Source organism: Ovis aries, chromosome 17, assembly GCF_016772045.2.
Source record: "Ovis aries strain OAR_USU_Benz2616 breed Rambouillet chromosome 17, ARS-UI_Ramb_v3.0, whole genome shotgun sequence".
In the NCBI taxonomy this organism is placed as follows: domain Eukaryota; kingdom Metazoa; phylum Chordata; class Mammalia; order Artiodactyla; family Bovidae; genus Ovis; species Ovis aries.
Window position 1 is genome coordinate 62,116,053 of NC_056070.1, and position 12,543 is coordinate 62,128,595.

Here is a 12,543-nt window from a genome sequence, read left to right on the forward strand (position 1 = left end):
GATTTAGATCCCTCACTGAGGCCTCCCGTGGGCCTGGCCTTCTCTTTATTTTAGGATCAGCTTGTCACTTAGTTTATCATCTTCACACAAGTTTTTAATTATCATTATAACTCTAAAAAAAATTGTTGTTTTGATCCCTAGAAGTGCTATAATTGAGCAATAAAGAGCATTTCCTTTTGAAAAATTGAGTCTTACTGTGGATTTTTGTTACAGCATGTAATGGTGGCCTGATCATTACCAGGTTGCCTCATGGCCTGCAGTCCCCAGCTGTGACCATCCTGTAAAATCATTGCCTCTCTCTGACTTCCTATTTCAGTAGCTCAGAAGGACGACCCTTCCGACTTGGTACTGGTGCCAACATGGAGAAAGTTGTGAAAATGGACCGAGACATGACGAAGGTAACCCCAACGTGGAGGAACCTGCTCCAACAAGAACCACAGTTGAGAACATTTGCCAGGCTTCAGGTTTTCAGGAGAAATTTTTTTTAAAACATTCACGTTACCACAAAGAAGCAGGGTGAGAAATTGAAGTCATTGAGGCTATTTTCAAGAAGATTAGTCAAAATCAATTTATCATCTAACCAACAAGGACCTACAGTATAGCACATGGAACTCTACTCAATGTTATATGACAGCCTGGATGGGAGGGAAGTTGGGGGGGAATGGATACATGTATATGTATAGCTGAGTCCCCTGCACTGTTCACCTGAAACTATCACAGTATTGTGTTTTGTTTTAATTGGAGGATAATTTGCTTTACCATTTGTTTTGCATTGGTTTCTACCAAACATCAACATGAATCAGCCATAGGTTTACCCATATTGAAACTATCACAATATTGTTAATACCCCAATAGAAAATAAAAAGTTTAAATTTAAAAAGATCAATTTATCCTTAATATTAAAATATGGAAGAGAACTCTTGATTTTGACCTAGAAATTTTCTTAGCTCCATTAAGAAAGTTCTACAGCATAAAAATAGTTTAAAAGTGATCATAGGGTGAAAGGTTAAAAGAGTAATAATAATGGATAATAAGAAATAAAGACAAATAGCCCATAAAAAATATGTCCAGTCTCACAAATTACACAGTAAATAAATAAAGGGAAAGAATAAAAATAATAGTACTGTGTCATTTTTACCATATCACCCTGATAATGTTAAGATTGATGATACCCTTTATTGCCAAGGTGAGGGTAAATAGGGCATTTTCAAGTATCCAGAGACAAGCTTATTCTTGGCAGTTATGTTTGTAAAAAATAAAATAGAATTCATGTACCCATAAATAGGAGATTTGTTAAATTATTATACCCATTTGATGAGATGATCTGAGCTTCCCTGGTGGCTCAGCAGTAAAGAATCTACCTGCCAATGCAGGAGACTCAAGTTCGATCCCTGGGTTGGGAAGATCCACTGGAGGAGGAAGTGGCAACCAACTGCAGTTTTCTTCCCTGGGAAATCCTATGGACAAAGGAGCGTGGCGGGCTACAGTCCACGGGGTCACAAAGAGTTGGACATGACTTAGTGACTAAACAACAACAACGAAATACTGTATAACCATAAAAGTAACCAGATATGTCTATGTTGACATGGATATTTATGATATTTTATGGTATCAGATTCATATCAATGATCAAAATTCACAATGTTTTGATAACTGTTAAAAAGAATTCAAAACTGCATGTAGCATGACCTATGATTCTGTATGTCAGAATCTGCGGGGAAAAAATTCTGGCAGACTAGCAATGATCTCTTTCTGGCTGAGGATAAGGGATGCGTGTGGAGATTTAACTTTCTACAGTTCTCATATTTTAATATTTGCATTTATAAAAATGAGCCTAGATTGGAGGACACAGATTTTTTAACGTATAGTGCTGAGAAGAGTGAAAAGAATATCATGAGAATCTTTAAACTGACCCCCAGGGTGGCTGCTGTGAGGTGATTACGGAAGAGGCGGCAGCTGCTCTGCGAAAAGCGACCAAGTGGGCACAGTCAGGCCTCATTGTCAGTGTTGGGCCACCCGTGGAGTCCCTCAACCCAGAGACCGTGAGTGGGCTGTCCACAGGGGACAAGAAGAAGACAGCCCAAACCTCCATTTGCCGAGAGAGGAACTCTGAACTCGCCAGGTAAAGCCTTCCTAGGAAAGAAGCTGTCTACTCTTCTCAGACTTCCTGTGTGAAGGGTTTGTTTTGAGGGTTTCAATTTTATTTTTTTATATTTTATTTTGTAGAGTATTTATATATGTATTTATTTTTGGCCTTGCCACGTCACATGCGGGATCTTAGTTCCCCATCTAGGAATCAAACCCATGCCCCCTGCATTGGGAGTGAGAAGTCTTAACCACTGGACCACCAGGGAAGTCCTGAAGGTTTTAATTTTATATCCTCCCCTTGACCTGCTGGAAGTGAGGAAGTGAGGCTTAAAATACCCAGCCATTCATAGTAGTTTCTCTCAAAGTTGAGTCAACCAGTGATGACCATTCACTTGGTGGATCTGATGCTGTGAGGGACGAAGAGGGAGGCCCTCCAGCCTGAGTGCGCATCTGAAGCTGGAGGACTGTTCTTCTGAGAAAGGCCACCACCAGGAACACCAGCTACAGTTTTTTTTAGCAGCAGTAGTAAATTCTGGCCTTGCTTCCTTTACTTCATCTAAACGGTACTTGTCACCATTCCAGCTGTGTACAGAAGGATGAACACGTGTTGCCCCTGATAAGTTGGGTGAGATTCTATGCTTGCTGGCCAGAGGCAGATGCAGAGAAGTCATCAAAATCCACTTTTCTAGTATGGAGCAGGCCAAAAAGTTTATTAAGTTTTTTTAGCAATATCTTGCAGAAAAAACACAAACCAACTTTTTGGCTAACCCATCGTAATTAGAAAATGTTTCCATCTGATGCCAAGTCTAAAGCCGCTCTTCTGGCTTCTTTACCATCACGGGGCCTTGACACTTTTCCCTGTTGACACTTGCAGGACCGACCCCGTCCGACCTTTCATCAGTGGGCACGTGGCAAACAGCATGGCCGCTGAGGTGATCGCCTTGCTTCATAGCTTGCTGATGGCACCTGAGTCAAATGCTGCTCAGATATGGACCACGACAGCAGAGAAGGTTAGTACGCTGTTATTGCTTAAAGGAGGAAGCAGGGCAGAAGTCAGTGTTTTGTTCTAGCAAGGGACATTGTAACAGCGAGAGTTCCCTCTTGAGCCAGATAGACTTGTGTTTCCCCTGAAATCTGCTTTGATTTAGTGGTTTCAACTCTGTTAACCCACATCTCCTATCACTGCCAATTCTGATTTCACAGAAGGCAGGCTAATACTCTCAGGGAAAGAATGGCACACCTTGTTTCTCCTCCTTGCTTGTGTTCAATCGGTACTAACATTAGGAAGTCATGCATCCTTGGTTTATTGGATTTGTTAAGTGGAGTTGATGAGTATTAAGGAGGTCTCTGTCGGACTCACACTCCTGAGCTCTTCAGTAACTCATCTTGACAAACTAGTCCAGTCTCCCAAAAACGAGTTTGGTCATCAGTTTCCCTATTCCGAGTCATTCATCTTGTGAACACCTTATATCATATCCTAAAGGTAATTGGGTGTTCCAAGGTCGTTGATATGCTATTATGGTCTTTCTTCAGATAAATTTTTGGCTCTTTTTTAGGTTTGTTTCTTTTTTTTAACTGTGTTTGATTTGCTCATATTTCAAGATTGTGCGTTTCCAGTTTTGTCCAATTACATAAGACCAATATGGCAAGAACATCAGTGGTCATTCCTGCTTGTTACTGCACCCCTCCCGTGTCCAGAGTTCCTTTAGTCCAGGGGCCCTGTTGTCGACACTGCACCACCCTTAGTATCAAAATGACCAAAGTTCTAACTCCTGTCATGTTGGCTGCTTCATATGTTTAGGTTCTGTCTCGTGCACTGATGTACATTCCACAGTTGGGGAAATATGCAGAAAGCATTCTGGAAAATGGCAGCAGTAGTGGCAGAAAGCTTGCCAAACTTCAGAGAATTGCCCGCCAGGCTGTGGCTGCACTGTGTGCACTTGGAGGCTTCAAAGAGACAATCAAGATCGGGTCTGAGGTCCAGGTAACCAGCCACCATTTCCCCAAGTCATCGCTTTCCCGTGTGTATAAGTCCATTGATTCATCTATCAGCTGGAAGACAAATATCATCCTCCCAGTTGGACAAAAATTCTTGTTTTTTCAAGCTAAGAAACAAGTGGCTTCTCATCCACACAGTGCTGCAGATTATTCAGACATCAGTACAGTACTGCACAGTAGCTAAAACCGTTGTGTCCTGTGGTAGTGTTAATATTGGGAGTGTTTTAGAATTGAGGCTTGAATTTGCTTCATACTGTGATCACCTTGATATAAGGTTTTAGGACCTATTATTTTAACTCACATTCAGGGCTTGGCGTCTGCATTATAAGAACCTATTGCTGTAATGCCAGTAATGACAGCTGTAGATTTACTCCTCCCACTTGTCACATCAGATCGCTGCTCACACCGTCAGAGTTGGTAAGTAGTGCTAACCCATCTGTGTCTCTAGGTTCTAGGTAGAGGAATATCAGGAAGCATCGGAGTGGTGGCTTCTATCAACGAACAGGAAGGTATAGCTACGGTCAGATTCCCACCCATAGACTGTAGAAAGACTTCGCAAGCATCAGACACACTGACTATTCCATTGTCTAGACTTTGTGTTCCAAGATCAGAGGTAAGGTGATTTTTAAATGTATCCTCAAATGTCACTGCAAATGGTAACCATCCTGTAATGAATGATATGCACGTGCACAATGCTGAAGCACAAATACGTGGTTTTCTTAAATTTTACTTATGTATTTACATACTGGGTGTAATTATTTAATAGTAACGTTGATGTGAAGATTTTTACCTAAATGACCAAATTCATTTCTTTGGTGAGGAATATTCCGCAGTATATTGTATGTTTAATTGTTTTGGTCTAGCTTGCAGTTTTCTGTACGGTGAATTTTTTTTTTTAATTGAAAATTTGAGAATTGACTCCAGATGATAATAACACCCTCATTTCTTATAAACTAACTACTTGAATTTAACTTTTTGCCATGCCCCCCCCCCACCGCCATCAGGCATTGCCTCTTCATAAACTGTCCATTACTGAGAAGGTAGTACAGGCAGTCCAGTCCATGTTGCTTCCTCAGGAGGGAAGTCTCTCTATTCATACCTCACTTCCTGCAACAGGAGATGGGTCAGCTCCTGTGATGGCAGTCGTTCGGCTCCTGGCTGAAATAAGAACAAGGTGAGCGTGCTCCAGAGACCCCCTAATGTGCTGAGGTGGTGCAGGCCAGAGGGACAGGCGTCTTCCGTGGGCCTCTCTGTGCCAGGTTTACTGGGTCCATAGCATGAACTTCATGCCAAACTGAGTAACAGAAGCCATCCATTTGTGCTGCGTTTACTACAGTTTTTGTTGCATTCCCCAACTTCTGTGCTTTGAAATAAAGTTTAGCTGTTTCCCTAAGAAAATAAACAATCAAAATATGAGTGTTATATGGAGTGCATGCACTGATTTGCTTTGGTCAAAGAGCTCTGTTCTATCACAGGAAGTCTTCTGTCACTTGGCCTTTTTAAAGTAGTTCAGACCACATCAGTACCTATCCAGTCTCTTTCCAAACTGCTGAGGAGAGAATTAGGGAATGCTCACAAGTGTCAGAATTGGAAAGAAAACACATTTATTTACAATTAAACAACAGCAACAAGTTTCTTTTGACAATGAAACTTGCCAGAAAGTTCTAATATATGTTTTGAATCTGGTGAGAGAGATCAGTATACAGATTTCCCAAGCATTTGGGTCCCTCTTGTTCTCAGAACATTAATATTGCCTACAAAGCAAAGTTTAGGAAAAGGTATTAGGAGACAGTGCTTATTTCACAGCTGTCACTTGGTGTCTTCATGGAGGGAGATGGCAACCATTTCCCCCTTTCCAGTTGTCCATGCAGTGTCAGCAGTTACTGTGTGGGAAAAGAGAAGCTAGTTACATATATTCAAACCAATGCAGCTCAGTAAAAAAGCAAGAGGAATGGAGAGTTGGAACCTTATGTAAATTAGTGGATAAAATTGATTGAAATGTTTTTCACAGTTGGCTTTCTAGAGAATGACCATTGATGACTTTGAAATATTGTAAATCTTTTAACATTAAGAGCATGCCTGGTCATGGCCCAGCTTTTAGAAGACAGCTTATTTTGTGAAGAATTCATACAGCAGTGTCCTGCAGCTGTTGAAGTTCTTAACCTAGTAGCCCAGGAATGCAGTGCTGGTAAGTACCTGTTGCTTTCCTTTCTACGCTTTGTGTCGAGGTTTGTTAGCACACTGACAATTTGGAATGGGATATTGACTGTTTTCACATACACGTCCAACAGCTAAGCTCTAGACACAGCACTTACACAACTGACTTTCATTTCAAATCTGCAAATGTAAATAAAAAGATGCAGTATATGCCAATTAGGAAATCAGCATTTTTCATTTTAACTTTAGGACCATGATGTCAGAGTATTTTCTTTGCCCCATTCATATTAATAAGTGGGTTTCATTTCTGTATTAGAATTCTTTGTGACCTGCCCTTAGGGCTATGGATACTTTCTGACTATTGTCATTGGCCACATGTGAATTCAGAGTCCAGAAATTTGCACTAACATCCATCTTTGTGTGTTTGTGTTTCTGTGTGTCTGTATGTGTGCTTATGGAAAAGTTCAAATAAGTACAAAAACAGACTATTTTTGTATAATGAACCCTCATGTTTCCATCATCTAGTTTGAACAGTTATCAACTAATAACCAATCCTGTTTCTTCTACACTACACCCTCCTGGATTATTTTTAAGCAGATTTTTAGATATTCCTTTTATTTATCTATAAATATTTTAGTGTGTATCTCAGTAAGGACTCTTAAACCACAATATCATTTTCACATGTAAAAAATTTACAATAATTTAATATTATTTAATATCTAGTCAGTGTTCAACTTTCTAATTTTCTCGAAGTCATACTTGTTTTTATGTTTTGTTTATTTGAATCAGAGTCCAATTAGAGTTCATCCATTGTAATTCATTGTTGTCTTTTAAATTGCTTTTAAAATACAGATTCCCCTCAGTATCTTTTTTTCCCTTACAACTTACTTGTTGAAGTTTTCCATAGTCTGGATTTTGTATATCTTATGGTGTCATTTAATATGTTCTTTTGTTCTTGAATTTCTTGTACATTGATGGTTGGCCTGGGTTTTTCTGAGTGAAAATTTACCCTTTATCATTGTTCACAATTAGATTAGCATTTCTCCAGTGCTCTTGTACTAATGTTGTAATGAACTAAGGAAAAAATGGATATCTTTACCTCCCTTAATGGTTTTAATCCTATCTATTTTTTTGGTCATTTTTGTTACCTATATTATCTACTGTCTCTCATGCTATCTCCTTTTTTTCTCTAACTCTCTAACTTTTTCTGTCCTTAAATTTTTGTCCTTTTTCATGTGACAGTGATTTCTTTTGGCTTGTTTTTGCTTTTTAATTCATCTTCATTTTTATATCTGTTTCACTTCTCAAATCTCCTTCCGTTAATAAGTATAGCTGTCTGGGGCCAGCAACCATTAAAAAGCCTCAGAGAGATCCCCCCAAAAGAAGCAGCAAGAACAAAAGAAAAGGAGCTTGCTTGCTCGGCTTCTCAAGTGAAATTACTTGTGACTAAACACTTGCTCATTATTTAATTTTGTATGTGTCATAGGTAGTTCCCTGCTTCTGCTTTTTTAATATTCTTGGCTTAGGTTGCATCCTAAGACTTATTTGACTTATTTTAGCAAACATATAACCTTCTGAATGAATCCCTTGCTTTTCTCTAGGACTCATTCTGGGTCTCTTTTATACATTTTATAGAATAAAATAGAATACATTTTATCTTACTCTGTGAAATTAACTTTGGTACTTGATGTATAAGCCAGAAATCATCATAATTTAGAGCAAATAGCTTTAATAATAACCCATCTAACCCATTTCCCCCCCACTGTGGAAAAGAACCCTATAGAAACAAAGAGTTGAAAGAAACATGTGGGAAGTTCTTATTAATTGCTACAATTGGAAGACTATGAGCTTATACATAGGAATTTATATTCTAATATAGTGTCCTATGTCAAGAAAGTGAAAGTGTTAATAGCTCCGTTATGTCTGACTCTTTACCACGCCATGGACTAGGCTCATGTAACCCACTAGGCTCCTCTGTCCATGGAATTCTCCAGGCAAAAATACTGGAGTGGGTTACCATTCCCTTCTCTAGGGAATCTTCTCGACCCAGGGATCGAACCCGGGTCTCCTGCATTGTAGGCAGATTCTTTACTATCTGAGCCACCAGGGAAATCCATGTCAAATTTAACAGTCCTTAATAACTCACATATTAGATTACCAGAAAGGATTTTAAGGTTTAAAGTAGGTATCTAAGTTTGCTGATTTACCTGTATTAAAAAAAAATAAAAACTATGTCTGAATTACTTTCCAACACAGCAGTAGTTTCTTATAGCCTACTAGAGAATTAGTCTGTGCTCAGAAGAAATGCTGTTTACTACATGAGATTCAAAGTAGCGTGTAAAAGAGAAAGAGTTATTTGATTTTTATTTTTTAATATATCAAGGTTTTTTAATTTCATAAATGAATTGTCATAGAATTTATAAGCAATATAATATATTGATTCTCTAAAGTGAAAATTTTTTCAGTGAATTCCTCTTATTATTTTACTTCATCTGTGATAAATTAAGCCTCAGACTTGGCCATTGTAATGCTTCCCTCTTTGGTCTGTCTCTCATCTTTGCCCATGTTTGTGTCTTATGTCACATAATAATACACTTCAGCCTTGCACTATGTTCTTTGTCATATGCGTGTGTGCACATACATGTCTTATCTCTCCTCCCAGATTAGGGACTTCGGCTCATATTAACTTTCTATTTTCCAACATCTGGCCCTGTGCTTTGTTTGTGGGAGATGTTCAGCAGGTTATAGTCTTAAAAAATCGATTTAGATGATAAAAATAATAGTTTTCATTCATTAGATGATAATAATAGCTTTCATTTATTGAGTGTTGACCATGTGTCAGGGACTTGGCTAAAGGCTTTAACTTGCATTGTCTCATCTTCACAACCACCCTGTGAGGCACAGGTACTGTTATTACCCCCATGTTGGCAGTATGATGTTAAATATCAAGTAATGGAACCAGATTCTGGATCCAGGCAGCCCAACCTCAGGGTCCGTGCACTTGACTACATTGGTTTGTTGCTGAGCTACACGCAGGAGACAAAGATGTCTCAGGGCGTTTGCTCTTTGTAAGAATTTGAATAATCTCTATAAGTATTTCATTGCTCGGGTCCAACTCCAAAAAAGTTGGAGCCCTCTCAGGAGTTGTAGGATTTATATGCACATCTTCGACATCTTCCCCTCCAGGAGAGCGGCTGGCAGTTGTGGAAGTGCAGTGTGAACGGCTGAGGATGCTCTACCGGGACTGTGCTCGGCCCCCGCCGCCTCCGCTGCAGGCTGACCGGAGACAGGTGAGCCCTCTGCTGTGTCTGCAGCACGCAGCATGAGAGAATTACAGAATGCCAGGCAGCACGTTCATGATTTTAGAAGGGGTGTTTGCAGAGCCATTTGGAGGTATAAGCTCTGCAGTGACATGCTCTCATCTCTGAATGTCAAAGCACATCAACTTGACGTTCTGAATATTGAAAGATTACAGCAGGGGAGCAGAACTCGGCAGTCTGTAAATAATTTCTGCATTATCAATAACAAAAAAAAGAAAACTTTTTCAAAATTTCAGATCTGTAGTTCATCTTATAATAATACTAAAAAGTATACATAGAGTGACTAAAAAGCAAAAGTGGCACAGAGAAAGACATTGAATGTATGATATTACTTACACATAGAATCTAAAACGAGTGAATAAAACAAACAAAAAAGTAGTCTCACAGGGAAAAACAAATTTCACTTGAGGGGCAAAAGCAAAAGAGGCAAAAATGTCCAATATTGGCATATCTGTGAATGTTCTTAGCAGCAGTAGTCATAATAGCCAGAAAGTAGAAACAGCCTAAACGTCCATCCCCTGATGAATGAATGCATAAAATGGGCATGTTCATACAATGAGTATTATCACCCTTAAAAAGTAGCAGAGTGCTAATACATGCTGCAGTATGGATAAAACTGGAATTATGCTAAGTGAAGGAAGCCAGTCACAAGAGACCACACACTGTATAATTCTATTTCTTATAATGTCCAGAACCTGCAAATTCAGAGAGACAGAAAGCATAAAGGTGGTTACCAGGGACTGGGAGGAGCGAGGGATGGGAATTAACTTCTAATGGGTACAGTTTCTTTTAAGGAGAACAAAAACGTTCTAAAATTAGTTTGTGGTGATGATTGTAGAATTCTGTGAATATACTAAAATCCATTGAACTGTACATTTTAAATGGGAAAGTTACATGTTATGTGAATTTTATCTCAAAAAATTTTAGTTATACTAGGTGAGAGTATATAAAAATTGCTGTATTCTTATAATTTTCTGCCTGGATTTGAAGTCATTTCAAAATAAGACAGTTAAAAATATATAAGAGAAAAAATATCACTTGAAATCTCAACATCTCCATTTTGTGTTCACAATGCTATTGAATGAAAATGTTTTTCCACAATGCAGCCCAAAGAGATTACATGGAGCCCCTCACGAGTGTTTCCACCTGTCCGAGCCTGCATGTTCTCCTCGCACCTCACTTCTGTCACTTTCCTAGCAGACCCCAGTGCGGGGGGCGGTCTGCCCCGGGGCACATTTATCTACGCCACCTCACCACTGCCCGTTCAGGTGAGAAATCACAGGACCCCTTGTCTTCTGCCTCTGTCCTTCAAATGTGAGAGAAAGAGGAAGTTCAAGGGCCCATGGTGAGCCCTGATTGTCTGCCCACTCCTGGTGTTTCTTCAGGCTCCGTCTTTCTACTGGGAAATTGAAATTGTTTCCTATGGAGATACAGATGATGATACTGGACCAATAGTTTCCTTTGGCTTTGCTACAGAAGCAGAGAAAAGAGATGGGGCATGGACTAATCCAGTGGGCACCTGTCTTTTCCATAAGTAAGTGGCTGCTATCACTGTTACCTGAAAAACAATAGGGACTTCCCTGGCTATCCAGTGGTTAAGACTCTGTGCTTCTACTGCAGGGGGCATGGGTTCAATCCCTGGTCAGGGAACTAAGATGCCACACAGTGTGGAAAAAAAACCCCAACATGGATGTGGGTATTTTAAAACTATAGTAATATAATTATAGTCTCTACCCTAAAAAATATAGACAATACCAGCTGGAAATATACTCATGTTCAATGAAAGAGAAGAGCTCTTAGGATTTGTCTTCTAGTTACTCTCCTGCTACTGAAACTCCTCCAACCATTCACTGCTTACCTTCCTCTGTGTTGGCCCATTAGCCTCGTCTCTGACTGTTCCTTGTTTTTTCTTTTCAATAGCAATGGCCGAGCCGTGCATTACAATGGCTCCAGTTTATTACAGTGGAAGAGTGTTCGATTAGATGTAACTCTCTCTCCTGGTGAGTATGGTGGGAGGTTTTTTGTTTTTTGGGTTTTTTTTTGCACCTTGTCTATTTCTGTTGTTCCCAGGTTTGGGCCAGAATAGGTCAAAATTAATGAAACTCAGCAAATGGAAATGGACACTGTCTTCTAGTGAAAATGAAATACTTGTCATTGCTGTCCCCTAGTTTACACTGAACCTTTCATTTTATGAGGCAGTGTTGTCGTTAAAGCCTCCATTGGTAACGTAGGAGTCACAGTAATTGTCATTCCTCCATCATTAGAAAAATCTGAGATTTTGCTATACTTTGAAGTTTGGTCTTTAATTAGCTTTTCATTAATAAATATATAAATAGCTTCAAAAAAGAACCCCCACCCCTACCAGTCAGCTTGAAGCACTCAAGAAATCCATTATCCGTAGGTAAGATAATGTGCTATAGACTTTGCTCTCAGTAGCCTAAACATCCAGTCCAACTTCAGCAGATCTTCAGCCCAGGTGTTTCAGTCACATAGTCGGTTCAATAAAGAGAAAATCTTTCCCCTCGTCTTTTTAAGCCTCCATATAATAACTTGATCGGTAATAGTAGAGGAATAGTCCTAACTGCTCCAGAAGTAGCATATACAGACATTGTCCTCTTGACATTAGAAGCAGCCAAAAGTGTTGGTGACTTATTTTCAGACAGTACATCTTAGCATCATCTCTGATGAAACTTGAAATTATTAAATGTGATAGATGATCTGAGATGCTTAGGTAGGGATTCCTGAGTCACTGAACCCGACAGATAACTTCTTGTAGCTGTCTGGGAGGTAATTTGGTCATCACTTTTCCTTGAGGGAGCTGCTTATTAAATTGTACTTTACCAGTGAGCATGGTATTTTCAGTTATGGTCAAGTTATGCCTTGGAAAGTTACTTCCTGGCAGGTTGTTTCTCTCTCTATGGAGCAGAACTCTGTGATCTGCTGAGTACTTAAGTGCTTTAAGCACAAAGGGAGGGGGAGT

At 39.5% G+C, this 12,543-nt stretch overlaps 1 protein-coding gene across 10 annotated transcripts in view; it reads left to right on the plus strand.

Annotated features, from left to right (window-relative positions):
- Window positions 1-12,543, plus strand: part of HECTD4 (HECT domain E3 ubiquitin protein ligase 4) — a 165,985-nt gene that overhangs the window by 114,545 nt on the left and 38,897 nt on the right. For 7 of the 10 annotated variants that reach the window (XM_027956603.3, XM_042234681.2, XM_027956600.3 and 4 more), the window contains exons 38-48: window positions 317-398; window positions 1,920-2,122; window positions 2,963-3,098; window positions 3,890-4,072; window positions 4,535-4,699; window positions 5,091-5,260; window positions 6,159-6,274; window positions 9,430-9,533; window positions 10,670-10,831; window positions 10,949-11,097; window positions 11,484-11,563. In XM_027956603.3, coding sequence (XP_027812404.2) covers window positions 317-398; window positions 1,920-2,122; window positions 2,963-3,098; window positions 3,890-4,072; window positions 4,535-4,699; window positions 5,091-5,260; window positions 6,159-6,274; window positions 9,430-9,533; window positions 10,670-10,831; window positions 10,949-11,097; window positions 11,484-11,563 — 1,550 coding nt within the window. The remainder of the gene's footprint in view (window positions 1-316; window positions 399-1,919; window positions 2,123-2,962; window positions 3,099-3,889; window positions 4,073-4,534; window positions 4,700-5,090; window positions 5,261-6,158; window positions 6,275-9,429; window positions 9,534-10,669; window positions 10,832-10,948; window positions 11,098-11,483; window positions 11,564-12,543) is intronic. The other 3 variants (XM_042234682.2, XM_060401253.1, XM_060401254.1) reach the window with 1 other exon arrangement.